Below are 27,967 nucleotides of genomic sequence, written 5' to 3'. Positions count from 1 at the left end.
GCCACCCTTCCGTCGTGACAGAGGGTTACGGGGAGGCCCTGAGGCTGCCCTCAGCCCCGGGCCGGCGGGACGAGGCTGACGCTCGGTAAGCAGCCTGACACCGCGGAGGGGACCGACAAGCGGGACGGACCCTGCTGCAGGCTCCCGCAGGGGCATTGCCGCGTGGGAGCGGCGCCCGCCCCGTCCGGAGCCGCGGGGGCACCCCTGCGCCGCCGCCCGCCCGCCCCGTCTCCCCACTACGCCCCCCGGGGAGGGGCCGAGCCGGGCGGGAGCCGCTCCCGCCCCGCGGAGCCCCGGGCGAGTGGGCAGAGGCGGCGGCGGCGCGAGGGCGGTGCGGAGGGACTGCGCCGTGCTGCGCCCTAGTGACACCGGCTGCGACCCGCGGGGCTGGAGATGCTCCCCGGCGCGGCGGCAGCGCGGGGCGCCCCGGCTCCCGCCACCTTCGCCGACGACGTGCTGAGCGTCTTCGGGGCCAACCACAGCCTGTCGGCGGGGCAGCTCTCCGCGCTGCTGGAGCGGCTGGGCGCCGCGCCGGCCCTGGGCGCGCTGCTGCCGCTGACCCACCTGCACCACAACCAGGTACCGCGGTGGCCCCCGGGGCGGTGGCGGCGGGAGCCGGGTTTGTGCGGGTGCCGCTTCGGACTCCGCGGCGGCGGTGGTGGTGAGGGCTGGGCTGGGAGCGCACGTCCAGGAACAAGGGCGCCGAGCCGGGTGGGCAGCTCTGGAGTTTCTTAAATCTCGCCGCCGTCGTGTTTCCTCACGTTAAAGCGGGGAGAGACAGAGGGAGGGAGCAAAGGTCTCCTGAGGCGCTGAGCCCGGGTTTCGGGCAAAGGTACCGGTCCACTGGTGAGACCAGGTTGCGGCAGGGGAGAAACTGCCATCCATTAGTGAGCTGCTCCGCGCTGCGGTGCGGGGCTGCCCGTGGGATTAGCTCTACCTGTTCATTGCTCAGCTCTTCAACTGGCGCTTTTCCTGGGTAAATAGCATCTGGACAACAGCAGAAAGCGTATGAGAATCAGCTAGTGTTTCCCTCCAAGAGCTGGATAAGCAAATCTTCAGGACTTGCTAAAATGCAATTGTCATGTGATAGTCTACTCGTGTAAAGAAACTTTTTCAGAAATGTTTGCGTCTTTCATCTAAGTTGAGGACAAAATGTACACCCGTCAGTGTACCTGCCAAAAGGTGTTTAAAATGTTTAATTTACTGACTAAATAGTGTTGGAATACCACTATTCATAATAGACTATTTCAGTTGGAAGGGAACCTACAACGATCATCTAGACCAACTGCCTGGCAGTTCAGGGCTGACCAAGTTAAAAGCATGTTGTTAAGGGCATTGTCCAAATGCCTCTTAAACACTGACAGGCTTGGGGCATCGACCACCTCTCTAGGAAGCCTCTTCCAGTGTCTAATCACCCTCTCGGTAAAGAACTGCTTCGTTCTGTCCAGTCTAAACCTCCCCCGACGCAGCTTTGAACCATAAAAATATTTTACTCTCCATACAAAACTCAGACCTCATTGCTACTTTTAAAGTATGTAATTTCATATCTCTGTCATGTCCTAGACTAAGTTTATTTCCTTGAAGGAATCTTTCCCTTTCCAAAGGAATATTGAGACTGGTGGAGATTTCCTTATGCTCAGGAATCAGGGACACAAAGTCAGTCACGAAAATGAAAGGAAGGCAGGGATGACTATTTGCTCTGGTTTAATTCAGCTCCCTAAGAAACAGAAGAGGCATGGTTCTAGGAACCTTGAGAAATATTTTTTACATTTGAAGTAGTAGCTCTTTTCTTTGTTCTGTGAAGAAGACAAACCTTGGATAAGCTCCCTTTGTTTTAGAAAGAGTGCCATTCTGATGTCTTTACCCTGACTAAAGGTTTAATTGGGAGTTAATGCCACTGAAATCAATGTAGTATTCAGCATAAGCATGGCAATATTTGCTAGTCACTGCTTTCAAATCTCACAAATTGAATACTGTTCCAACACACTGTATTAAAAACATAAATATTCCCAGCCACACGCGCTAAATACAAGTTTGCAGTGTTGGATGTGGCTATGAAAAGGAGCTTTCTTCAAAAGGGCATAGAAATGAGTAGGTTCTTCAGTCCTTCAGGTTTTCCCTCTGCAAAAACATGTAGTCCTTGTTCACAGGCTTTGGCACAGGCTACAGAGAAAAAAAAAAAAAGTAATGCTCTTTCTTATTACTGTAAATGCTTGTTCCTCAGAAGTCATTTGAAGTGTAACTGAAACATTTTTTTACAGGCCTGTTCTAGTTGTGTCCATTTTGAATAATATATAGGGTACCGTACTACAATGTGTATACTTTTTTTCCGAGTTACTTGTATTCTTTCTTAAAATTGGCCTTAGGGCTGCTCCATCAGCTAGTACCATTTAAGCAAGTGCATTTTACCTACTGGCTTTTGATCCCTCGTAGATGTTAGGTATATCAAGGACTTTGGGCAGGTGGTGCTTACAAATGCATACTCATACCAAGTAAATAATACGTGACCATTTTCAAATACTCTGACTCTTCGTGCTTACAAGTTGATAATCTAGAGTATCTACCGGTTATGACAGAAGACATAAAGTGGCCTAATCTAACTTTGTGTGTTGGAAGGCACCACAGGCCTAAGCTCTATTGATTCTCTAAAGGAGGAAAGTAAATTCCTCTGGAGAGTGATTCAGGCCTTTCTCAAGTAGCCTGAATCATGTATTCGAGCTGCATAAATATCTGACTGTAGGAAGAAACCAGTTTATCTTAGACTTCCAGTTCTTAACTTTAGTGTCCAGAGCTAGTGGGATGACTCCCAGGCCTTTCTTCCAATCAAGATAGCACACCCCTGCTCTATCAGAGAGTCCCTCATGCAAGCCTGAAGTAATTTTTAGTAGAGAACTGATCTTTAAGGGACAGGTGATAACAGCACTGCAAAAACTGGCAGGAAGGAACAGTCTCTGTTAGTTTTATCCCAGTATTAGTGTTTAGTTTTAATGTTTCATTCATAACAATTTTGGTAAGCCTGTTAATCTCACACAAGAAGATCTACCAGAAGCTGGTCCATTTTCTTCAAGATAGAAAGAGTTTGGATGTGTAAGCCAGAAGAAGATGGATGCTTGATTTCTGTTTTCCTTTGATACTAGGTTGACCTGAGACGATAAGGGAGAAGAAAAAATGATTTAATTTGTTGATGATGGTGTTTGAACGTATACTCATGTAGGCATTTATGGTAACTTACTTCCTATGATGTCCATGAAGATGCTATTTTATTTTCCTGTAAAATTCAAAAAAGAAAGCAAATTTTTTGAGTGAGAAAAAGGTGTCACCACATCAGCTTTAGATGCTTTAATTTGTTACATATTAGTTGAGGAAGACATAGTCATATGTCTTTCTTTTGCCTTATCCAAGCTCAGGCTAAGTAAAAAAAAAAAAAATGCTGGTCAGATAGGTATTCCTTGCATTCTTTCTTTGCTGTTGCTACTGGGTGACCCACTGCTCAGCCCTGGTGTGGGCTAGGCTAGCGTTTGATCTGGCAACACCTAGAAACTGCAGTCCAGGTTGCTGTTGGGTTATCTTAGTACTTCACATGTGGAATGCTACAGATAAAACAAAGGTAGACCAAAGGTAAGAACATGGCAGAAGATCAGAAAAAGGACTGAAGCATTTACCAGATGGTTGGTTCTGTAGCATTTTTTTTTGTTAATTTTCCAGTTAGAGGTCCTCTCTGCATTATTTTTGTCTGAGCAATTATCCCATCCTTTCCTTCAGAGGATGTAGTGAGCTGGCATCTGCTTTCAATATATAAAGATACTGATGTAAAGAGATTCTAGATAGTTGGACATCACTTTATTTCATTTGCCATAAAAAAAAAATCCCATATTGGTCAATCATTTTTGGGAGAGCCTTACCAGGAGAAAAGTAAACATTTATTTTAATAACCCAGTTGAGGGTTTAATTTTTTTTTAAGTCTGAATACTTTTTAATTGTGTACATTCTACTCATTTAAGTCCTCCCCAATTTTGATGAAAGCATTTTTGAAACGATTTTTTAACAGTTCAGGGACACAATCAGTTATGTCATATCTTTTTTGCAATTGTTTATTAAGTACTGGGTGACAGTTGCATACAGCCAGTGCCTTCACATAATCGCTATGACAAGGCTTGCTGAATAGCAGGGGACAGACATGACGGTAGACTTGGTGAGCCAGGATGTCAGTCTCAGTCCCCTGTTCCATGAGGCTAAATTTCCTTTCTGCTGAGATCATCCGTCAGTCTTACAAAATAAATAGCTTATGTTTTTACAGCAGTGTGGCTGCCTTAATGTATTTATCCTCCAAAGATAAATGCAGCGTTTTGCAGTGTGCAAACATGAGTTGCTCCAATCCAAGGCTTGTAATAGATTTAATTAATCCTTTAATTGTGCCTGTGAACTCTGCAAGCTTGCTTTTGAGCTCTTGGATGTATGTAGGAGTTTACTGAGAGGATGACATGACTTATAACAATGAATCATTTATAGGAATCATTATCGTCTGGGTTCGTCCCTGATCAAAATAATAATAGTAATTAAATAAAATGCTGTTTCTCATCTTTACATAGAAGAGCTTTTGTCCGATGGTATTTCTCGCTTATTTGTTTGTATGTTACAAAGTTACAAGTCTGAAGTTTACCAGTTCATGCTGTGCCTGATTTATTTTTTCTCCATAATCAGTTTTTCTGCCTACAGCATGGTTTGGATTTTTGTGAATTAATATTAATACTAATATATTAGTATTTTAAAATACTAGTAATCCATTCTGTATTTCTAGGAATGAGATAGTTAGAGATGATTTCTCTTAGAGATAGTTATGTTATGAATTCTCAGCTCCTACTGGCTTGTTGTTCTAAGGGCTTTTCACTGTAGACTTCCAGAAATGGCTTTATGAGCCAGTAATACAAGAAGCACCATATAGGAACTGTTCCTGTAGACCACAACCATCCTCTCTTTGTTTCACACTGGACATATTAGCCATGTATTTTGCATTATTCCATAATGCAGAGTTAATGGTAAAATGATTAGGCACATAACCAGTTTAGAAAGCTCCAGAAGTTAATGTATTGGGCTGTTAAGAGACTGTATCTTCAGTGATGATTTCTCTGTGTACTTTAAATGAAGCAACATGCTTTAAAACACAAAAACGTTTTCTGTTGTCAAGCTATATTTGTTTTATATGTGATACTTTGACATTGGCATTGACATTGAAAGATGAAAGTATATGCACATTGCTTTTATATATTTGAGTCTTCAAGGTCTCATGGCCTTAACAAATTTTATACTTAGGTTTAAGTTCAAGCATGTACTTGAGTGCTATGCTAGACTGGGTCATTAAAGAGGAAGGACAGAAACATCCCGGATGTAACTGAGCTGTAGTCACTTGAATTGGCCTGCATGGTCTCTTCCTCCAAGCTAAATCAGAAATAGTCACACTCAAATGATGTGTGCACACCTTTCAGCTTTTGGACAGTATTAGAAAAATATTTATTAATGGAAGCGGAAGCAGCTCTGTTGAATTAAATGACTTGCAGTTGCTTTGACTTATCTCTAGAAGGAATTTGCTTTATAAATAATAATCTTGAATTATTGGAGAAGTGCTGTGGAATCTGAAGGCTAGCAAAACTGAAAAGAGCAAGGAGTGACCATTTGTTTTTATTTTGCTAGGGCTTCCAGTGCTCTACTTTTGCAACCACACTGAAATTTGCTACAGGGAGAGTTATGCTCTAACTTGGTGTCTCATATAGAAGGAAAATGTTTACTTTTTTTTTGTCTTGAGACTCAACCTTGGTATCTGTTGTACAGCAATAAGCCAAACCACTTTTGTTTACACCCCAAAAAGAACACTTTCCTTATTGATCGTTGTAGGAAATGATGAATGTGAATAAATGGCAAGTGCTAGATGGAAGACTTCAGTATAGAACATTTCATATAAAAATATTCAGTTTTTCCGTAGATTTATATTTTAAGGTATTTCATGGTTTGTCTTTTTGGTTGAAAAGAACAAACAGAGCAACTGCCCAGCCCTTGTCTTGGTTTAGCATTGCTGAGTACATTTGTCCTTGACACATTAGATACTGTTATGTCCTGAGCTGAAGGCAAAGTGGAGATCCCAAGTAAGAGTTTCTCTCATTGGAATACGGGATGGTTTTACAAAACAATGTTTGCTGTTAACAATTATTGCTATAAAATGAATGAAAAATGTTGAGTGCTGCTAATGTTTAGACCATTTTTAAACAGCTAATTTGGGGAGATAAATAAGAAGCATTGTTGTAAAGTAGAAGTGGTCACTTAGATGATTAAGCAGTCACTGAATTACCAATCATTTTCTGACATACTCTGTCACTGAGATTTTAACTGTATCTAGCTGCTCTTAAATTTAATTATTTTGTAATAACATGAGATTTTAATTACTTTGAAGCTATTTTTCCAAATATATTGTAAGGTTTAACTGTCCTGGTTCATAGGGCATAAGATTTGCAAATGTCTGTTTGAAACACGTTTCATTGATTTGTGATTTATCTTACTTAGAATACTTTGAATCACTTCTGCTTCACATTGAGCAATCACAGTGTTTTCCTGCACAGCATACAAACACTGTGTACACTTCCTTGAAAATGTGTTACAGTATTTTCATGTTGTAATTCTTGGATTTCTCAGTGTATGACTTATTTTTTGTTTTTGCATTAATGTATTAAGTGAGCAAAATCCCTTTTTGTTCCAGTGCTTAAGTGGTGAGGAAATCTTTTCTTTGCATGGGATACCGAACAACAGTCACCTATCAAATTCAAGCTTCTCTACAGTATGTCCCGCTGTTTTGCAACAGCTATTCTTTCACCCGTGTGATCATCAGGAAAACTTTGCGGATACATCTAAACCACATTCTTTACAAGGTTAGTTCATATTAGTTGCATTTATACTTCGATGGGAGTGGGGTTTTCTTAGAGGAATAGTAAGCATTTCTCTATACATAACAGGAGTCTGTAATTTAGGAGGATATAGTTGTAAAGTGGGAACATAAAATGCTGTTTCAGATCAGCAGACTATCTAAACAAATATCCTATCTCTTGACAGTGATCTATTCAAAATATTTTAGAGAAAGGTGAAAGAACGGAGTAGCTAGTTATGCAATAATTTGCCCATTAAAGGAAGAATCTTTCTGACTTGTTTTATTTGGATAATGGTTTGTGCCTTGAAGCATAAGAACTCTCGCTAATAGCTGGTTAATAGGAGAGAAGATGGGAGTACAGAAGGGAAGTTTGTGCAGGTGATTTGCAGTGGGAAATCAGACTTAGTGGGATGTGCGTGTATCAAGGCAAGTCAAGGTAAAATTATTAGGGGACTGCATTCAAGTGGAAGGTGGGAGTCATCACATCAGGGGAGCCAGTGACTGTTTTACTGAGGAAAAATACTCGTATTCTTTCCAAGCTCTGACTTCTGCTTTCATGTCATCTTCTGTGCTGCCCCCTCCACGTGGAACATCGTCACATGGCTGAGTAGCCTTAATCTTCCTTCCTCCTATTTTTCTCACAATTATTTCTGTATTTATTGTGCACAGAACTGTACAGTGCAGTTAAAAAATGCAGAACAGGGGAGATTCAGCTGGTTAATGAAGTCACTTGTTACACTGATAAGGATCAAATATGTAATGGCCTATTTATTTGGTTCAGTGTTCCAAACAAATTTATTGTTCCAAGGGAGTCAGCTGAATTAAAATTAAAAGTGAGGATTTTGGTGAGCAGGTGCCTAATGTCAATATTTATGAGGAGAGATACAGAAGTGTTTTTCATAACTTTTGAAATATTAGTATTAGTAACTTTCTGATTAATATAAATGAATTATATTTATTAGGAATTATAGATCATTCCTAAAACTTAGCTATGTCAGTGAATAATTAGAATTATATTTGATTAATCACTGAAACCATGGCATCAATTTACCATGGTTGTTCTAGATTGCTTATACTGTATGAGGGCACATATCGTCAAGAAGTCCATAATACCTGCACCGGAGGGTAGGATCTGTCTTTCTCTTTTTTGTGTTTGGGGCTGTTTAAGTAGGTTGTACGTGGAAAGCTTGACCTATAGTTAACCTCCTGAGCTATTTAGACCATCCCTCTTGTTTTTCTTTTATCCTCCTAGCTCAGAAGCAGTGTCCAGTAGCCAGATAAGCAAGTCAGCCTTCTCCCTGCCCCTCCCTTGGCTGCAGCGCAAGGAATCTGCAAGGCCCATGGTTAGGGTATTTTAAAACCACAAGTGTATGAGGCTGTGACACATAGTGGTACCTGTTTTGAAGGGAGATTCACAGAAAGGCCTAGTGCCAAATGCAGATGTTGATTTATGCACATCCCCACCCTATCACAAAATGAATCTGTATTGTGGCAGCAGTGAGACCAGCTGATTTCAATTACTGCCCATGAAGCAAAATCCTCTGTGCATGTTTCCAGCTGTGCTTATGTGAGTTTTCTGCCCAGGGACTCCCACACACTTAACAACATTCTGTCTTCCAAAATACAAACGGACAAGAGATACAGAAGAAATCAGTACAATAAGCTTTACGGGACACCTACTTGCAATAAAAAAAAAAAAAAAGTGCTGTCGAAGCAGAGCAGAAGTTAAAAGGCAGTGTATAGCATGTCTTTTTCCTCGGGGTTTGTATAACTCTCATCTAACCTAGCTGACCTTAGGGGCACACTCATGTCCTTCCCTTTCTTGCTTCTCTGAAAGATAATAGGGAGGTGTATAGAGCTGCATGAAATAGCTGAACATGCTCAGTGGCATTCTTTCTGTCCAAGGCGAATAGGTTCTGTGCTCTCTGCTTGGCTTCTTCAGAAGGATATTCATACCCTTATTTCCTCTTCATCCCAGGACAGGGCTAAGGAAGAGCCTGAGCCTGTCTCAGGAAGCCCAGAGCAGTCATCCCCACTTCTTATAAGGAGCAATGCTGAGCAATAGTGTCCTAAGGAGAGCATGTTACTTGCTGTTTTATTTTTTTGATTTCATGTGGCTTTGGGTACCTTGACTGTCTCTTTGTTGGGGCTACAGTTCTAGAGACAGAAAGAATAATGGTAGTTGGCAAAAGCTGACCATGCCACCAGTCTCAGGGGAAGACAGTGTGTGTCCTAAGCAGAATGCTCTGCTCTAATACGTAAAGTCAGACTAGCCAGCTTTCTGAGATGCATAGACTCATGAAAAGCTTGGTGTGGATGGAGTCCTAGTGAATAAAACCGATTTTAAGACAGCACTGCATACATGATATTGTGAAATATGGTCCATAACGCAGGAACTTTTGGCAACATCGGTTGTCTTGGAATTTTATCACTTCCTCCCCAATTTGTGGTATTTTTCTTGAAGTACCAGTTCCTGTAATTGTGTAATTATGGGGTAATTCCCCCCCGCCCCAATTACACTTCAGGTCTTTCTGAACTCAAAGAAAAGCTTGCCACAAGGCCCAGGAGCACCTTCCTGGAGAATGTATAAGAAAGATCTTAGATTTATTTTATACATTTAAAAATTTCATTAGTTTAAACTATTCCCCATACTACTGAGGCTCATTGCAAGATCTGTAGAATGCTTAGGATGGATAATAATGTATTCTTTCATTGTCTGAGGTTAATTAATTGCTTATTTTAATCCTTCCGTATTCTTCTACTTCGGGTGAGTAAATCAGAAACAAAATATCAATATGTAAAATGCCAAGTTCTTTGGGCTATCCAGATTTAGGACAGAATTTTAAAAGTAAAACCACATCTATGTTCTGGCACCCCTAATCTCTGGTAAATCAGGAAGAAGAAAGGCCTTTCCTTTTACTATTTTTTTGTGACAAAAGGGAATACTACATACCAATGGGTTAGAATATGTCCCTACTTGTGAGCACAGGTCCTTTAGTACGTTATGAGACATCACCCACTGCATTAAGCATGCTAAATGGTCACAGTTGTATCATTTATAACATGTACTTCAAGTTAAGTGTCCCAGTATGTTTTCCTGTTCTGAACAAAGAGTACCAGCATGAAAGACCATTTGTTAGTGAAGCATATAGTATCATGAGAACTTCTCTCACAATTTGGCGATAACCTATTTTTCTGTGCTTGGTTTTAAGCTCTATTCTCCTATCATTTTTGTCATCCACTGATCTACACACACAATTTGTAAATTTATCCTCTTTGTCTTTTGTTGTAAAAAGTAGTTAGTACTGATTTTTTTAATGTAATTTTTGAAACTTGTTCTAATTTCCTGTGTCTGATGGAGTAATTTGGGCAAGTACACATATCTGATAAATGGGGTTTTGTTAACTCAGTTTAAAATGTACATTTTGCACAGAATAATGTGTAGGAGTTGTCTGTATACTAAACTGAAAGAGGTTTGTGCTTCTATAGTAATCCCAAACTGTGAACAGTGGTTTGTCATTGGAAGCCCATTTGTTTGTTATAGATTTCACAGAATCACAGAATCACAGAATGTTAGGGATTGGAAGGGACCTCGAAAGATCATCTAGTCCAATCCCCCTGCTGGAGCAGGATTACCTAGATCATATCACACAGGAACGCGTCCAGGCGGGTTTTGAATGTCTCCAGAGAAGGAGACTCCACAACCTCTCTGGGCAGCCTGTTCCGATGTTCAGTTACCCTCACTGTAAAGAAGTTTTTCCTCCTATTTATGTGGAACCTCCTGTGTTCCAGCTTGCACCCGTTTGATTTTAAAAAGATATTTATGAGATTAACTGTAATTTATTTTAATGGAAATTAATCTCTCTGCAAATCTTTAAATGTTTCTAATGCTTTCTGTTCTTGACACAATATAAAATTCATTACATATAAAAATTGTGACACTCTGTAAACAAAGTAGAGCCATCTCAGTTGCAGATGAGGAATCTAGCTCAGTATGTTTGCTGATTGTGTTGCAGGAAAGTTAGACTGCAGATCATAATCTGATCTGTTAGTTTCTGCTATGCAGAAAGGAAATTATCGTAATTTCTCTACACATATATTGTAAAGCTTATAATGATGCAACTTTCTGGATTATACCAAACTGTTGTCATACGGCCAACATTGTGTTGGCTTTGATTATTATTTGTGATTAATTTTTATAGACAAACCCACTGTCTGTGTGGATAACTTTGTGGTTCTGTGGCATCACTTGAGGCAGCATTGTAGACCTCTTCCGTGCAACCTTTGAAGCTTTTCTCTGTACTCACAGGGACTTGAGATGTCACTGGGAAAAACAGTAGTCATGCATAGAGGCACAACTTTGTGATGCTTATGAACAACAACAGCAACCACATGCATACCCCCTTCATATAATTCAGACTCCAGAATAATTATGGTATGGCTTTGTACAAGTCCTGGTGTCTGAACTCTAAAAATCTGAGACTATGCCTATGGTGAAGGAGTCTAAGTTTTGGTCAACTCTGGTGCATTTGCCACTTCTTAGGGAAGGTTTTCCCCATTGTGTAGCTAAATCACATGTCCATCTTTTTGAACCTGGAACCTCTTTTTTTATATGCTTTCATTTCTCTATTATAATTGCCTCTACTATCAGCTATCTGCCACCTCACCTGTTTGATAAGCAGTGATAGGCAGCATTTTCAGCCAGCAGAACCTCTTTGAATTAGAGGAGGAGGAGTGTTAGGAACAGAAAGTTACCACCTTAAGATGATTTGAAGAAATCATCCTTTATCAGGAAGGATTTTTTGGATCTAGTATAGCCAAGACAGCAGACTTTCTATCTTGGAGTTTCTTAGGAGTAAATGACAATTGGATCTAACCCTGGGACTAGTAAGAAGTTTTGTCTTATGTCTGTGCTATAGCTATTTTGAGTGTTGGCCTAAGCCTTAATTTTTACCCTTCACTGACTGTAGAGAGACCTGATTTATACTAGCAGCAGATAGGCTATCCCAGATCTTATACTAGCACAGTTTCCATTTTTAATATGGTAGTCCCAGACAATGTTTCCAGATATTTCCTTTCTGCAGGTATGCATCTCAAGTATCTATGCATTTTAAGATTTTTATATTTGTGAATTATAATTTCAGCCAGGGAACCACTCTTTTTTCCCCAATTCCATGCCAGTGTAGCTGTTAGAAAAATCACAAACAGCCTGAAGTGGGTGTTATACTAAAATATCTTATATTTCTACTTGTTTATCCACAGTTTGGGGATTTGGGTTCCTGGCTGTGACTATCATTAACTTGGCATCACTTCTGGGACTGATTTTAACTCCTCTCCTAAAGAAGTCATATTTCCCCAAGGTTTTAACCTACTTTGTGGGCTTGGCCATTGGTACTCTCTTTTCTAATGCAATTTTCCAGCTCATTCCAGAGGTAAGCAAGGGGAATCATTATTTGGTTTGCATACTAGTTTCTAAACTGTATGAATTTTGGTAGCATACTGCAGTTGGGTTCTGCATGTGGGTTGCAATCTCCCAAGAGTTGTGGGTGGGCTTCAGTGCCATTAGCTACCATCTCTTTCTGGCTGAGTGAGCAGAGCCATCAAGATCTATATCTAGTTGTGTCATGGGAAAGACCAAGGGCTATATTGCCTCTCGGCAGAAAGAGAAATGCGTTGGATAAAATTCTAGTGAACTTTAATGGGCTACAGGTTAGACCCTCCTTGTCTGGCATTTTACCACCGCATTCCACCTGTAAAGTTCTACTGAATTAAAACACTGTTAACGTTTAATCCAAGTTAAAAAAATCTAAAAAGGTCCGGATTTTTCATAATTTCAGCCTCATGGAAACTCATGGTTGACAGAGAAACAATCTATATTTTAGAGGAGTATCAGTGAGTGGGGGGCATTTGGGGTTTTTTGGGGGGTTTTTTGTTTGGTTTTTTTTTTCCTGGAAATGTGCTAAGATTACAGACTAACTTGCATTGCTTTTTTCTTCACTGTTAGGCGTTTGGGTTTGATCCCAATGTAGATAACTATATTGAGAAAGCAGTTGCAGTGTTTGGTGGATTCTATATTCTATTCTTTGTGGAAAGGATTCTTAAAGTGATATTGAAGATCTATAACCAGGTAATGAAACGTATCACTAACTGAACGAGCCTTGCCTTAAGGTACCTGTTATATTTTATGAGATACTTGATAGTTTAATAAAATGTGGGATTTTTTCCATTTTATCTGAGGAATTCAGTCTTACTGCGTATTCTGATATATCTGTTTAAAATCTATATGGATAGGGGAAGCAATCTCCCTTTTTTGAGGGAGTTAAAAGCAGCGCTGGGAGTAGAATCCAGATGTGAGCATGGTCTGCTGTCACTGGCATATGTCTAGTTGCTCTCAATGGCCAAGTTATTGCTGTGCTAGCTGAACGCATCAGAAAAAAGTGGAAATATGTAAGAGCTGGAGAGAACAGAGTCTGCCCCTGGAGCTCCCCTTTGGGCAGGAGAAATCGATGTGACATATATACCTTCTTAGTCATTTGTGAAGTGTAACTGTGCTGACAGTGCCTGAATCTCACCTTCAGTAACTTCAGCTCTGTGTTTCCCCATGCTCTGGTACACAGACGTGCTTTAGTGACACTAAAGTTATCCATATTGCACAGGGCTCTGCTTTCTACCCATATGTCAGAGTACTCGTTTTCTGTGTGCTCACATGAGTGAGGCTGAATTTGTCTCAAAGAAAGGCCTCTCAAAATTTTTGGCCCTGTCTGCTCATGTTTTGCGAAGGAAACTCCTGTCTTCCTACTCTTACCTTACTTAAGGTCCCCCCTCCCAAACTGTTGCTGATATTGAAGGTTATGAAGATCAACTGTCCCTTGTTTGTAATAACTGCACCAAAAAAAAATAGAAAAAATTAATTTGCTGCCCTTTATTTTGGGGAACAGTTGACAAAGCTAATAAGCTCTATTTGACAAGCAGCCATGAATAACTAGCAAGTGTTGATCACTTACGGTCCGGTGTTTGGCTTGGGAGGTTCTATATAAAGGTATAAAAATGAAAAATCCCCACATGTATTCTGATTAGCTAGAAGAAAGAGTTAAGTTAGGAACTTAGATACATTTGAAGTTCATTTAAACATTTAAATGTTTACTGCTGCCCATTTAAACATTTACTTGGTGTTGAAAGCAAGGCAGCATGAATATGACACGCCCACCTCTTCTTTTTTTTTTGGTCTCTATTTTCTTATGTTTAATATTTTGCTTTTGTTTTAATTAGCTACCTACTTATTTATTTGTCACCTAGACTGGCCGTAATGACTTCGAAAATGGTGAACAGAATCGTTCTCAGGATAAGACTAACCCCCCTAAACCACTATCATCCAGCAATGGGGGGACGTGTTATGCAAATTCAGCTGTTATAGAGGGCAATGGAAATCTTGGTTTTGACAGCATCAGTGTGGTCTCAGCACAGGTATGAAAATTGTGTCTATTTATTTATTTTATCCCTGCCAATTATATAAGCATATCTGAGGGGAGAGTTAATATGAATTTTTAATACTTTTGTCAAGTTTTTGTAAACTTGTAGTTTATAACTTGCTTGAGCCCTGTGAAAAAAACGTGGGTTTTTGGGGCAAGCTTACAAAAGCTGCATGATGCATTCGATTTGTAACCAACAAAAAGAGCTAATTGGTATCAGTGTCAAGATGGGTAGGACAGAGATATATATTTAATCAGATAATTCAGTTAATTTTGGTTTTGTTGTTGTTGTTATTGTTTTGCTTAAAGAGTGATAGTGTGTTTTAGTGTTGCACGATCCATATTGTGTTCCTGACTACGTAAAGCCGTAAGTGTGCAAACCTGATTCCTCTGAATCAATGATTCATGGGGAAAACTAATACAGTAACTTTCATGCAGTATATTGTGAGCACTGCTTGTCCTAGTCCAGTATACTTGGATACTGTGGGAATTATGGAGATAATATGTTGAGACAGAAGCCATTCCTCCTGTCCTGGTTTAAGTATTATTCTCTTTCAGATTTTTTCTCTGTATTTCTCTGTGTTTGTTTTCATACTACAAATATGACTTTCTTCTGTCTGAGAAGAAAATGGAAGCAGGAAAAGAAAGTTAGTGTGCTTCTTTACTCTTTTCCCTGTACAGGGAGGAGCAGTGCTGTCCCTTATTTTGAAAAAATAAGAACACATAGAAACAATTCTCTCATGGCTAAGGCAGATTTTTTCATTGTAGAGATTTCTGGTTTACCACCCATGTTCTTCAGCCAGTAGGTTGTTTGTGGGGAGCAGTGAAGAGCAGGAGAGGAAGCCAGAGGCAGGCCCTAACAGCTAGGAGAGAATCTGAGAGTTCTGCTTTGACCCTGCAGGCTCACAGGGCATTTGATGCACACAGTTTAAAGTACCAAAATTGTACTTGTCCCTACTGTAGAAATGTCATGAAGTGTGGTGGATACTGGGCATTTTAAAACCTAGAAGAAAAGTGCTTAATAATTAAAATTGCATGGGCACCAAGAGGGAATTAGTATTATAAGTGTCCCTAAACAGTATTTTGTAGATTTATAAAACAAACAAAAGAACCCTTCACTCTCTGCGGAGACAGTCATCAGCAGTGGTATGGGTGGCACGAGGAAGGCGCCAAGGAGCTGTGAACCAAGGGTGTCACCAGGAGGTATTTACCAGCTCAGTGAAAGAATAATGGTCTCCACCTGGCGGAAGAAGACCAAAATGGATGTGGGAACCCAGACAGAGCTCCCACGGAAGGAGGCAATGGTGCAGGTCGCAGGCTGCAGGGAATGCTACAGCATCTCCCTGGTGGCAGGGGGCTGTGTGCGCTGTGAGCAGGTAGATGATCTGCTCAGCCAAGCGGCACAGCTGCAAGGCCAGGTTGAAAGGCTTCAAACCGAAGTAGAAAGGCTTAGGAGCATTCGGGAGGCTGAAATGGAAATAGACTGGTGGAGCCAGGCTCTGCCCTCCCTGCAACAAAAATGGGAGCACCTGCCAGAGAGCTCCCAGGATCGAGGGACCCCTGTACTCTGCCCCTCTCAGGTGGAAAACAGTAACCTAAATGAAAGGAGTGAGTGGAGGCAAATTTATGGTCGTGGCAAAAGGCGAGTGCCCTCCTTGCCTACCTCGCCTCCCCAGGTGCCTCTGAGAAATAGATATGAGGCCCTGGTAGAATACAGCCAGTCCAATGGGGATGTGGTGGAGAGGCAACCTATATCAGAGGTCTCACCACAGTCAGAAAAACCTGTCAGGCGTATAGCAATCTCTTCCACAAGGAAGAAGAGAAGATTTTTAGTTGTTGGAGACTCGCTCCTAAAGGGAACTGAGGGCCCAATATGCAGAGCTGACCCTCATCACAGGGAGGTCTGCAGTCTACCTGGAGCCCGAATCAGGGATATCACCAGGAAACTCCCCAACCTGGTGCAGTCGACAGACTACTACCCGCTGCTGATCTTCCAGATAGGTGGGGAGGAAGCTGCATCCCGTAGTCAGAGGGGGATGAAGAAAGACTTCAAGGCCTTAGGCCGGTTGGTGAAAGAGTCTGGGGCACAAGTTGTTTTCTCCTCCCTCCTTCCATTTTCGGGTGATGACGTGGGATGGAATAGTAGGATTCTCTCCATAAATGCCTGGCTATAGGACTGGTGCTACAGGCAGGGCTTTGGGTTCTTTGATAATGGCTGGTTTTATAAGACACCAGACATGACAGTGATACATGGGAAAGGTTTATGTCGTAGGGGCAAAAGGGATCTGGGACAGGAATTAGCAGGGCTCATTCGGAGAGCTTTAAACTAGATTCGAAGGGGGATGGGGTAGTAGCTGGGCTTGCACCACTGGGGCAATGCTCTAGTGTTGAGGTAGACCAGGAGGCCCCCCATCCCCCTGGGGTGAAATCGGTGTGCTCAGCTCGCTCCCTGAAATGCCTGTACACCAATGCACGCAGCATGGGGAATAAACAGGAGGAGTTAGAAATCCGTGTTCGGTCAGGGGGTTATGATCTAGTGGCAATTACAGAGACTTGGTGGGACACCTTGCATGACTGGAATGTGGTCATGGATGGCTATATTCTGTTCAGGAAAGACAGGCCACTAAGGAGAGGTGGTGGAGTTGCTCTTTAAGTGAGTGAGCAGCTAGAATGTATTGAGTTCTGTCCAGGGGCGGATCAGGAGCGAGTTGAGAGTTTGTGGGTGCGAATTAAGGGGCAGGCTGGCAGGGGTGATACTGTTGTGGGTGTCTATTACAGGCCACCGGATCAGGATGAGGAGGGTGATGAGGCCTTCTACAGGCAGCTGAGAGCAGTCTCGCAATTACAGGGCCTGGTTGTCGTGGGGGATTTCAACTACCCTGATATTTGCTGGAAGACCTACTCAGCCAGCCAGCCGCAGTCCAGGAGGTTCCTCCAGTGCACTGATGATAACTTTCTGATGCAAATGGTGGATGAGCCAACTAGGAGAGGAACGTTGCTGGATCTTATCCTCACTAACAAGGAGGGTCTGGTTGAAGCAGTGAAGGTTGAGGGCAGCCTTGGTTGTAGTGACCATGAGATGGTAGAGTTCAGGATCTCATGTGGCAGGAACAGAATAGCTAGCAGAATCACAACCCTGAACTTCAGGAGGGCCAACTTTGGCCTTTTCAAGCAATTGCTAGGGGAAATCCCATGGGACAGGGTACTAGAAGGTAAGGGGGCCCAAGATAGTTGGTTAGCATTCAAGGACTGCTTCTTCCGAGCTCAAGATCAGAGCATCCCAGCAGGTAGGAAGTCAAGAAAGGGTACCAGGAGACCTGCATGGTTAAACAGGGAACTGCTGGGCAAACTCAAGAGGAAGAAGAGGGTGTACAGATCATGGAAGGAGGGGCTGGCCACTTGGGAGGAATATAAGTCTGTTGTCAGAGGATGTAGGGAGGCAACTAGGAAAGCTAAGGCCTCCTTGGAATTAAACCTTGCAAGAGAGGTCAAGGACAACAGAAAGGGCTTCTTCAAATACATTGCAGGTAAAGCCACCACTAGAGGCAATGTAGGCCCACTGATGAATGAGGTGGGTGCCCTGGAGACAGAGGATAAAAAGAAGGCGGAGTTACTGAATGCCTTCTTTGCCTCTGTCTATACTGCTGGAGGCTGTCCTGAGGAGCCCCGGACCCCTGAGGCCTCAGAGGAAGTCAGGATAGAGGAGGAGTCTGTCTTGGTAGATGAGGGCTGGGTCAGGGACCAATTAAGCAATCTGGACGTCCATAAATCCATGGGCCTTGATGGGATGCACCCGCGGGTGCTGAGGGAGCTGGCAGAAGTCATTGCTAGGCCACTCTCCATCATCTTTGCTAAGTCGTGGGCAATGGGAGAGGTGCCTGAGGACTGGAGGAAAGTGAATGTCACTCCAGTCTTCAAACAGGGCAAAAAGGAGGACCCGGGGTAACTATAGACTGGTCAGCCTCACCTCCATCCCTGGAAAGGTAATGGAACAACTTGTCCTTGGTGCTGTCTCTAGGCACATCAAGGATAAGAGGATCATTAGGGGCAGTCAACATGGCTTCACCAAGGGGAAGTCAAATTTAACCAACTTGGTAGCCTTTTATGAGAACATAACCTCATAAAAGTGGATAGATGATGGTAAAGCAGTGGATGTGGTCTATCTTGATCTCAGTAAAGTGTTTGACACAGTCTCCCACAGCATCCTCGCAGCTAAACTGAGGAAGTGTGGTCTGGATGATCGGGTAGTGAGGTGGATTGTGAACTGGCTGAAGGAAAGAAGCCAGAGAGTGGTGGTCAATGGGACAGAGTCCGGTTGGAGGCCTGTGTCTAGCGGAGTCCCTCAAGGGTCGGTATTGGGACCAGTACTATTCAATATATTCATTAATGACTTGGATGAGGGAACAGAGTGCACTGTCAGCAAGTCCGCTGATGACACAAAACTGGGAGGAGTGGCTGACACACCAGAAGGCTGTGCTGCCATTCAGAGAGACCTAGATAGGCTGGAGAGTTGGGCGGGGAGAAATTTAATGAAATATAACAAAGGCAAGTGTAGAGTCCTGCATCTGGGCAAGAACAACCCCATGAATGAGTACAAGTTGGGGACAGACCTGTTGGAGACCAGCATAGGGGAAAGGGACCTGGGGGTCCTGGTGGACAGCAGGATGACCATGAGCCAGCAATGTGCCCTTGTGGCCAAGAAGGCCAATGGCATCCTGGGGTGTATTAGAAGGGGTGTGGTTAGTAGGTCAAGAGAGGTTCTCCTCCCCCTCTACTCTGCCCTGGTGAGGCCGCATCCGGAATATTGTGTCCAGTTCTGGGCCCCTCAGTTCAAGAAGGACAGGGAACTGCTAGAGAGAGTCCAGCGCAGAGCCACAAAGGTGATTAAGGGGGTGGAACATCTCCCTTATGAGGAGAGGCTGAGGGAGCTGGGTCTCTTTAGCTTGGAGGAGACTGAGGGGTGACCTCATTAATGTTTATAAATATGTAAAGGGCAAGTGTCATGAGGATGGAGCCAGGCTCTTCTCAGTGACATCCCTTGACATGACAAGGGGCAATGGGTGCAACCTGGAACACAGGAGGTTCCACATAAATAAGAGGAAAAACTTCTTTACGGTGAGGGTGACCGAACACTGGAACAGGCTGCCCAGAGAGGTTGTGGAGTCTCCTTCTCTGGAGACATTCAAAACCCACCTGGACGCGTTCCTGTGTGATATGGTCTAGGCAATCCTGCCCCGGCAGGGGGATTGGACTAGATGATCTTTCGAGGTCCCTTCCAATCCCTAACATTCTGTGATTCTGTGGGTGTTGTTTTTCTTCCCTGTTTACCAGAAGTTTTATCTGGACCTATTCCATTATTATGCTTTGGCTAGCCATCTGCTTATGCATAACATAAACATAACAAAATCATACCATATATTATAATAATAAAATGTAACTATATAGCATTTATTTCTAGCACCTAGTTTAGATGCAGTGCTCATGATCATAAAGTATTGTAGGTCACCCCAAGATCCTTTGTGGAGTACTCGTACATCTCCTTTTACATGCAGTCTTGACTTTAAGAACCTAAAATTTCACAAAGGTTCTTCTCCTCTACTTATGAATTTTCATAAGAACAATGCTTTCCATTCTTTCTTACTCTCCATTTCTTCAAAGCCAGGAAAATAATATGTTGTATTAAAACCTCCTGAAAGTAACAGGGTAAAATCTACTCTGGAGCCAAGGCTGGCTGCAAGTAAATCCCAGTGGTAGGTAGCCCGATGCTGATATTGGAGGTAGCTACAAAAAAGCCATCATTATTCTTTTCCTCCTTCAGGCAGGTTCAAAGGGGCCAGGTAGCCTTCAGAGTCATTAGAGGGCAGGGGAGGGCCAATGTGGCTGAGGGGTTTTGGGGCAGCTAGGGAAGTGCCATGAGGGTAGGTATGCATTCAGCTTTACAGGCATTTGGTATTTATGAAGGAACTGTTTGGCATAAGCCAACACATACCCAACAGAATTTTAATGTATCTAAAGCTTATTAGAGAGGGTGAACACAACGTAGCCAGAAGTCATCATGTAGGCTTTAAGGAGGGAGTTTGAAGTCCGATTGTGCCAAAGTGTGGTAGCTGTTTTCAGCCATGGGGATCCAGCCATATTCTCTCTTTTAATGCCAGAACAGACTGACTGCCAGTGTAGATCTAAACGTTTAATTAGACACATACTTTCAGGTTTCACTTGCAGCAGTAATTGCAACCTTGGAAACCTCTTTTGTGCTTACCCCAAATTTGTATCTACTGTGCATTAAAACTATATGGCTTGACAACAGTAACTTTGGAGAAAAGTTGTTTCAGAGACAAACGGCCGAAATGTCTGTATCCTCGAGTGCACAATGTTAGAGTTGTATAACAAAACTTTATGGTAGCCTTTATTTATACCCTGGAGACAGTGTCAGGATTCCTTCTTGGTCCTGTGGGCACTTCCAGAGGACACAAAAGGACATCTGTGGTTCATGTCTTAGGGAGTCAGAGATGCATTAGAAATAGCAATAGTAATCTGCTGAGATATCATAGGATAAAATAAGAGAGTCTCTGTGTAATTTCTTAAGTTTGGGAACAAAGGAGAGGCCATTACTTTTAACGAAAAAATTGTGTTCAGAAGAGCAAAAATACCAAGAATGTCTTTGGTTTACCATAAACTGTGGAGATACAAATCATACAGAACTGCACTAATAATTAATAAAAGTCAGACCTGATAGTCCAGCTCGGTATTACAGAGCTCCTTAGCTGGCATCTCTTCTGTGACGCCTGCTAAACTACCATGACAAAGTGGGAACAGTACAGCAGAAACAGACATTGTTAGTTTTTGCCTTGAAATCTTATATATTTGTAGGGTAAATTTGTCAGTAGTCTGCCTTATCTTAAGCATTAAGGATATGTTTTAGTCACTCATTTACTTCTATCGGACACATGATCTAGTAAAGTTCAGAATGTAAACCCAGACAAGCAATGTCATGGTATTTATATAATTTACAGAACAAGTCAAGACATTATCTAACATAGATTACAGGCAAGAATTATGATACTTCAAAGCTACGCAGTAAATGGCAGATAGCTGTGTATGTATTACAGAAGCCTCTCAGAAACCGATTCCTAGCTTTTAAACTGCAATTTTTTCTGCATTTTGAAAGATTGGATCAAGAAAGTAGTTTTTAGAAGTAAGTAAATAATGTTCCCCTAAATTAACTGCAATTACTTAAAGAAAGAAGTACAGAGATAAAACAACCCAAACCTCAGCACATTTCTAGAGTCAGTTCTGTTCTTGATGAGTTCAACAGCTGGTTCTTAATAGCATCTTCTTACTCAATGTTAATTTTCTTCATACATGCATAGAAAGTTCAGCATGTATATTTGTAAATTACTTATTTCAACAAAAAAGCCCTTGAGATCGGATTTTTATGTTTGTCATACATATGCAATGCTTTGGACTGTCATTGGAATTCTCAGCTGTGCGACTGGTACCAGAAAATGAGTATTCCTTTACTTAGTTCTATGGCTAAGCCAGTTATGCCCCTACAGCCCTCAGAAAACTGTAGGCACACACATGGTTCCCCCACATAAAAACAAATGTGCTTTGATGAGAACAAACATAAACAAGTATGTACAAGTGACAGTTTTGCACATTTGTATTATTTGCTCACTGTTTTCATTGCTCTTGTAGGAATTTTCATCCTAATAAACTCTTTACATAAAACCATTTATTTTATTGAGATGCTTGGCATTTGATGTGAGAATTTTTTGGTAATAGAAAGTTTTTACAGAGCAAAAACCACCACCACCTTTCTCAAGTATAATAGAAGTTGCTAATACACCTTTTCAAAATGCAGTCTCTTGAGATTTATATTGTTGCTTTATCAGAAGACACTTGCTCTTGTTGTCGGGGTTTTTGTGTGTGTGATTTCCAAAAAAGCAATGTTCCTTTTTAGTAGAAAAGTGAATGAATTATTCAAAATGAAAATCTGTGCATTGTCCCAAACTCCCTTTCCTCAGCGAAGCTAGAAACTTGCCCAATAAAGATGATGTGCTTTTGCCAGAAATCAGGACGATCTACAAAACAATGGCTCCATCAGTTCTTAGGCAGCTTGAAGGATGGTCACCAGGGAACAGAAGAACACACAGAGGAAAAGAACTTCAGCTCAGGGAGCTGAATGAATATGTCGAAGAGCTTCGCTAGTTGTATTTGGATTTTCTCATACTCATGTTTCTTTTTACTTCCAGTTACCGAATATATGTAGTTCATGTGGCTTGCTTTGTAGTATTTCTTTCTTAAAGTGAACTTCAAGTTGCCTTTGTGGATTAAGAGAGAGGTCTATTACTCGTAAGTGATCCTATCTCAAACAGAATTAGTACAGGTACAAATTAATAATCCTAAAGATATGATTGGCATTGCTTGTGTGTTAGATGAAATGTTGAGAGGAAAACTTCCAAAAACTGAAGGCGACCATGTAGTACAAGTCTAAAACCTGTGTGTTTGAGTCGGCAGGAAAACTCCCAATTTTTGGATACCATTGCTCATTTTCACATCATAAAAGTATAATTTCAGGGCTTCCTATGCACTGAATAGGAGCTGTAAGTGTGCTTTATGGCAGTTGTGGCACTAGCCAACCAAGGGTTTATTAGCTATGAGTTCCAAGTAGTGCAATAGGCATCTGACTCAGAAATCCCTGACCTGAACTTTTGTCCTGTCCCAAGGCAGCTCCTACATATAAGGATGTAGTATGTCAGATAAGAGTCTGGCTAGCAAATCATGAGGCAGACCTTACTGCTCTGTCATTAAAGATTTTGTAAGAATTTATTAATGATTATATTTACATGAAGTTCAAAATTCAGTTGCCTGGTAATGTTTCCATTTGATATGGCAAAACTAAAACAATTTGCAATGTTCTTTTTAATAACTAAGGAAAATTTCTTGGAATAATCTGTGACCTTTTCATAGGGAGGAAGAGGTGTTCCTCTACACCCTTCTACAAGATAAGGAGAGGTGTATAAATATAACTACGGGCACACAGACATATATTACTGCTTACGTATTCCAGTAAGCACTAGTTAATGCCTTATATGCAAATCCATTTTTTTAGGGGGAAATACTGTAATGCTTGCAAATATTACGTAACTACAGTATATGTGTGTACAGAAATTTATCAGAATGGATCATCAGGGATTTTTTAGGTTAGTTTGTGCTCACAGCTAAAATGGCTGTTCCTTTTATCTGCTTCAAGTTTTTCATTATTTCATGGCAACGCATGTATAAATTACTTCCACTTCTGTGAGGAATTATTGAGAACCCTGGTGTGTACGTGCCTCGCAGTTTTATATTAGCCTGTTGTTTTCATGCTCTGAGCCTTTTGCTTCTTGGACCATGCATTTTGGTCTCCATATGCAGTAGTGCTTTATTTTATACTTGGCATTAATTTAAAGACAGCAGTGGGATTCGTTGGCTTCTTTATTCAGTGTTTTATGTAATTAATTGCTTTATTGTGTTATTTTTTTCCAGGAAGAGGTCACCCAAGGCAGCTTATGCAAATGTCTTAACGGGCGTCCACTGTCAAAGATTGGGACCATTGCTTGGATGGTAACACTGAGTGATGCCGTACATAATTTCATAGATGGTTTGGCTATTGGTGCTTCTTTCACTTTGTCTCTGTTTCAAGGGCTTAGTACCTCCATAGCCATCTTGTGTGAAGAGTTTCCTCATGAACTGGGTAAGGAACTTCATTCAACATGTTGTTTACTGTGGAAATCACTGTTGTAGGAGGTTGTGCTGGCCAAAAGTTGGCATAGATTGAAAGGAAGTTTAGACAAATTAATGGAAAAAATATTCATCAAAAACTTCCCAAGTACCAAAATACACATCTAGCACAGGAAGTTCCCAAGTGCAGGTGGGTGGAAGCTGGGAATGTATATTGGATAGGTATTAACCGCCCTGTTCATATATACTGCATACACTGTTGTATTAATTTTTAAAAAAATTATTATAGGTAGTTCTGTGTTCCTGTGCTCTTAGCTCAATTGTGCATCACCTGCTCGCTTTAGAATATTTCAGTTACCTTAGTATTGAAGGGAAATCCTCATCATTTACTTGATTGAAGAAAAACAGCAGGGGGTTATAATTTGTACACAAATCATGTCTTTTCTTCAGACTTCCTTTGAAATCAGAAAATAAACACAAAACTGTTTTCTGAAGATGTTTGGTGGGTTTTTTTTCTTTCTTTTAGGGGATTTTGCCATCTTGCTTAATGCAGGAATGAGTACTCGTCAGGCTCTGTTTTTCAACTTTATGTCTGCATGTTCCTGTTACATTGGGTTGGCTTTTGGTATATTAGTAGGCAACAACTTTGCTCCTAACATCATCTTTGCTGTAGCCGGTGGAATGTTCCTGTACATCTCTCTGGCAGATATGGTGAGATACAACTTCGTTTTCAGTTACTTATTTCTCTGCAAGAAAACAAAGAGTGCACTAAGTCTCTCCAGTAGAATTTAGTATTTTGTCCCTCTCATGCCACTGTCATCTACTTACTATTATTATAAGATGTTAAATCATCAATTATACCCTTAATGGAGGTGCACAAATAGTTATGCTTATTCATGAAATATGAAAGCCTTTCATTTTACAAATAGGGCTGATCAGATTATTGCTGAAAAATAGTTTTAAAGAGAGACAAGCTTTTCATGAATTTGTGCTGGTTTCATTGAAGAGTGAAAAGTGTACAAATACTTCGTTTCAGCATTTTAAACTGGCCAAGTATTTCACATTGTTTTTAAAAGGTTCATTTGTCTATTTGAACCATATTTTGAAAGAAGAGAAAAAAAAGGGTGAACAAAATGAAATTAAATATTTAGTTTTGAGTTGAGTGAAAGGTGGTGTGTAACCACAGTGATAATTTCGGGGTTGTTTAGGTGAAAATCCTGACTTAAATCGTATTCTTTTTTAAATTAAACAGTGTCAGCCCCAGTTTCTTGGTTCAGACTAAAAAATTTGCTGACTCTATTCAAAATAGTCTGTCATTTATTTTTTAAAGTGTGCTTGAAGATAGAAGCCAAAGAAAGTGTGCTAAGATCCAGATCAGATTTAGAAATTGGAAAATAAGATCTGGATTCACAGGCAGTCAGCAATATTCCATAATTTATTCTTATGATGATGTTTTATCTCAAAATGAGGGAGATCTTTCAAGAATTTTAAGTTTTATTATGTTTAATTCAGTGTTGTAAGAACAGATGTATCTGCAAAGGTGTTTATACCTGCCCCATGAGAATCCATTTGTGTGTAGAACTGTAAGAGTGAGGCCTGAATTTGAAAAGATTTGAGACCCCAGTTTGGTTCTATATGCATTTAAGAACTGTCATAAAGTTATAGTGACTATTTCATTAAATACTACTATAGTTTAGGTAATAACATAAGATTTAATAAGTAATAATGTTAGAGTTAAATGAACAATATAAATAGTTTATTTTACAAGTTTGCAGTACCTTAATTGCTCATGCTTTTCATTTAGTTTCACTCCTATATAATGAATAATAGTGTGCTCAACTATGATGTGTAAAACACGTGGCATAAATTTAGAGTGGTGCAACTTAAATTTGTTATTAAATCCATCAAAGTAGGTAACATTATTTTCTTTCTTATCTGTTCTGTTCTCTCTGTCTCTCTCTCTCTGTCTCTCTCTTTCCCCCACCCTCTGCAATCTCTCTCTCCTTTTATAGGTTTTTGGATTGTATCAGTTACCTATCTGAATATTTTCCCCCCTGAAAAGTCTGAAATAGGGTATTCAAGTTCTCTGTACAGAGATCTGGCTTTCTGCTTTCTGTTACGATTTTCACACACTTGTGGTTTGCTTGTCCAGAAGCAGGTAGGATTAACTAGAATGTCATTCCTTCCTCTTTTCTTTTTGCTGTTCTTTTTTTTCCTCCGGTATTGGCGTAGTCCAACCTCTGCCAGTAAGATCACTGTGTGGTGAGGCTGTGGGCATGTGAGAATGTGTACACTGAGGTGTGTGCACAAATGAGCCTTGCTGTATGGCATGAAGCTGATCTGGTTTGTTGTCTTTGCTTCTTGTGCAAGAGGATTACAGAGCTCTGGAATGATTTCTGGGAAGGCTTGGCCACTTCCCACAAACCTTAGTCTGTCCTTCAATGGCTGTTTTTGCCTTGTGAGATCAAAGAAAGATACAGCTTCTGAGTCACCTGGCCTGAATGTTTCTAAACTAACACTGAAATATACAGTCTTCATTGCATTCCAGCTATACTACTCTCAGCACAACAGGAGAAGAGTTTAAAGCTTATTTGAGTATGTTTGTCAAAATCCACTGCAGTTGACTTTATCTGCAGCAAACACATACCCTGAATCACCCCATACAGAGGACTTTATCGCCAGGGCTTATCTGCCATCACCTCCATTGGCTCTCAGAGGAAGTATCTTTGTTTCTGTAGTTACCAGCAGATCAATCATCCTTTGCTATCATGCATGTTATGGAATGAAGAATCCCTTCGTTGCACTGTAATGTAATATTGCATGCGTTACTACCAGTTTCACAACACTCTTTCTTCCTCGCTTTACCACCACCTCATCAGCCCACCAGACCTTCTTTGTAACACTTTTCTTATTTCTGAGGGCTTGTCTATGTTTTCAGCTTCATTTCATTTGCTTATAGGTGAAGCAGAAGAATCTTAATCTTCTGTTTCCTGAAGAAGTATTTATTTGTTTATACTAGTGAAGGAAGAAACACAACATTTAGCAATACAAGGGCAGCTGCGCCTAGCAACATATGGACCAACAACTGGACCCTAGGAGACTGCTGGAATCAAAAAGAGGATATTTATGTGAGAGACAACCGGGTGAAATCACAGTAGAGAGGAACAAAACACCATTTAATTTTACTATCCTTGGTGAAGTGGTTTTTCAGGGTAATTAGGGTGACCTGTTCCTGTGACTGCCTTCACCCTCTGTTACTGCTAATATTCAGTCCAAAGTAGCAATATGGTTCCGTTCTTAATGCCTTAAGTTATGCACGCTACCACGAGATGGCAATACTTACCTAAAAATATCCCTTTTTTCAGTTCCCGGAGATGAATGATTTGCTGCGAGAGAAAGTGACAGGAAGAAAAATGGATCTCACATTCTTCCTTATTCAGAATGCTGGTTTGCTAACGGGGTTTACTGCTATACTGATGATTACCTTGTATGCGGAAAATATTCAGCTGTGATAATGCAAGTGAAAATGGAATCAGTACTGAAGATGTCAAGTAAATTACAAATGGAAGACACTTGAAGTCCATAAATGGACATTCATTTAATCTGCTTGGTTTTGAAATGGTGACAAGTCCCATCCTGTTCCCCTTGCTCCAAATACAGGAAATTCTTCTGTAGGACTTGCAGTCAATCCAAATAGTAGGAGCTGTAAGCTTCTGTACTGTGTCAAAGAGCCGATTATAGTTTTTATTTCTACTTAAAATTATCAGACATATCTGAACTGTCATAGAGAAAGGATGTTACTTGGCCAGTAGAATTATGCAATACATGCAACTACATGCACTCAAGACCAAATGAAAGCTGA

At 41.0% G+C, this 27,967-nt stretch overlaps 1 protein-coding gene across 1 annotated transcript; it reads left to right on the top strand.

Annotated features, from left to right (window-relative positions):
- The first annotated feature begins 393 nt into the window (after positions 1–393).
- SLC39A8 (solute carrier family 39 member 8) lies at positions 394–27,617 on the top strand. Its single transcript, XM_068403908.1, is given in 9 exon segments — positions 394–579; positions 6,746–6,914; positions 12,173–12,342; positions 12,915–13,037; positions 13,148–13,276; positions 14,207–14,374; positions 23,911–24,118; positions 24,632–24,816; positions 27,471–27,617. Coding segments are annotated over 9 exon segments (1,485 nt in total).
- The last annotated feature ends 350 nt before the right edge of the window (positions 27,618–27,967 follow it).

The sequence above is a fragment of the Nyctibius grandis genome, chromosome 6 (assembly GCF_013368605.1).
Source record: "Nyctibius grandis isolate bNycGra1 chromosome 6, bNycGra1.pri, whole genome shotgun sequence".
Taxonomy (NCBI): domain Eukaryota; kingdom Metazoa; phylum Chordata; class Aves; order Nyctibiiformes; family Nyctibiidae; genus Nyctibius; species Nyctibius grandis.
This window is presented reverse-complemented; position numbering and strand designations above follow the sequence as displayed.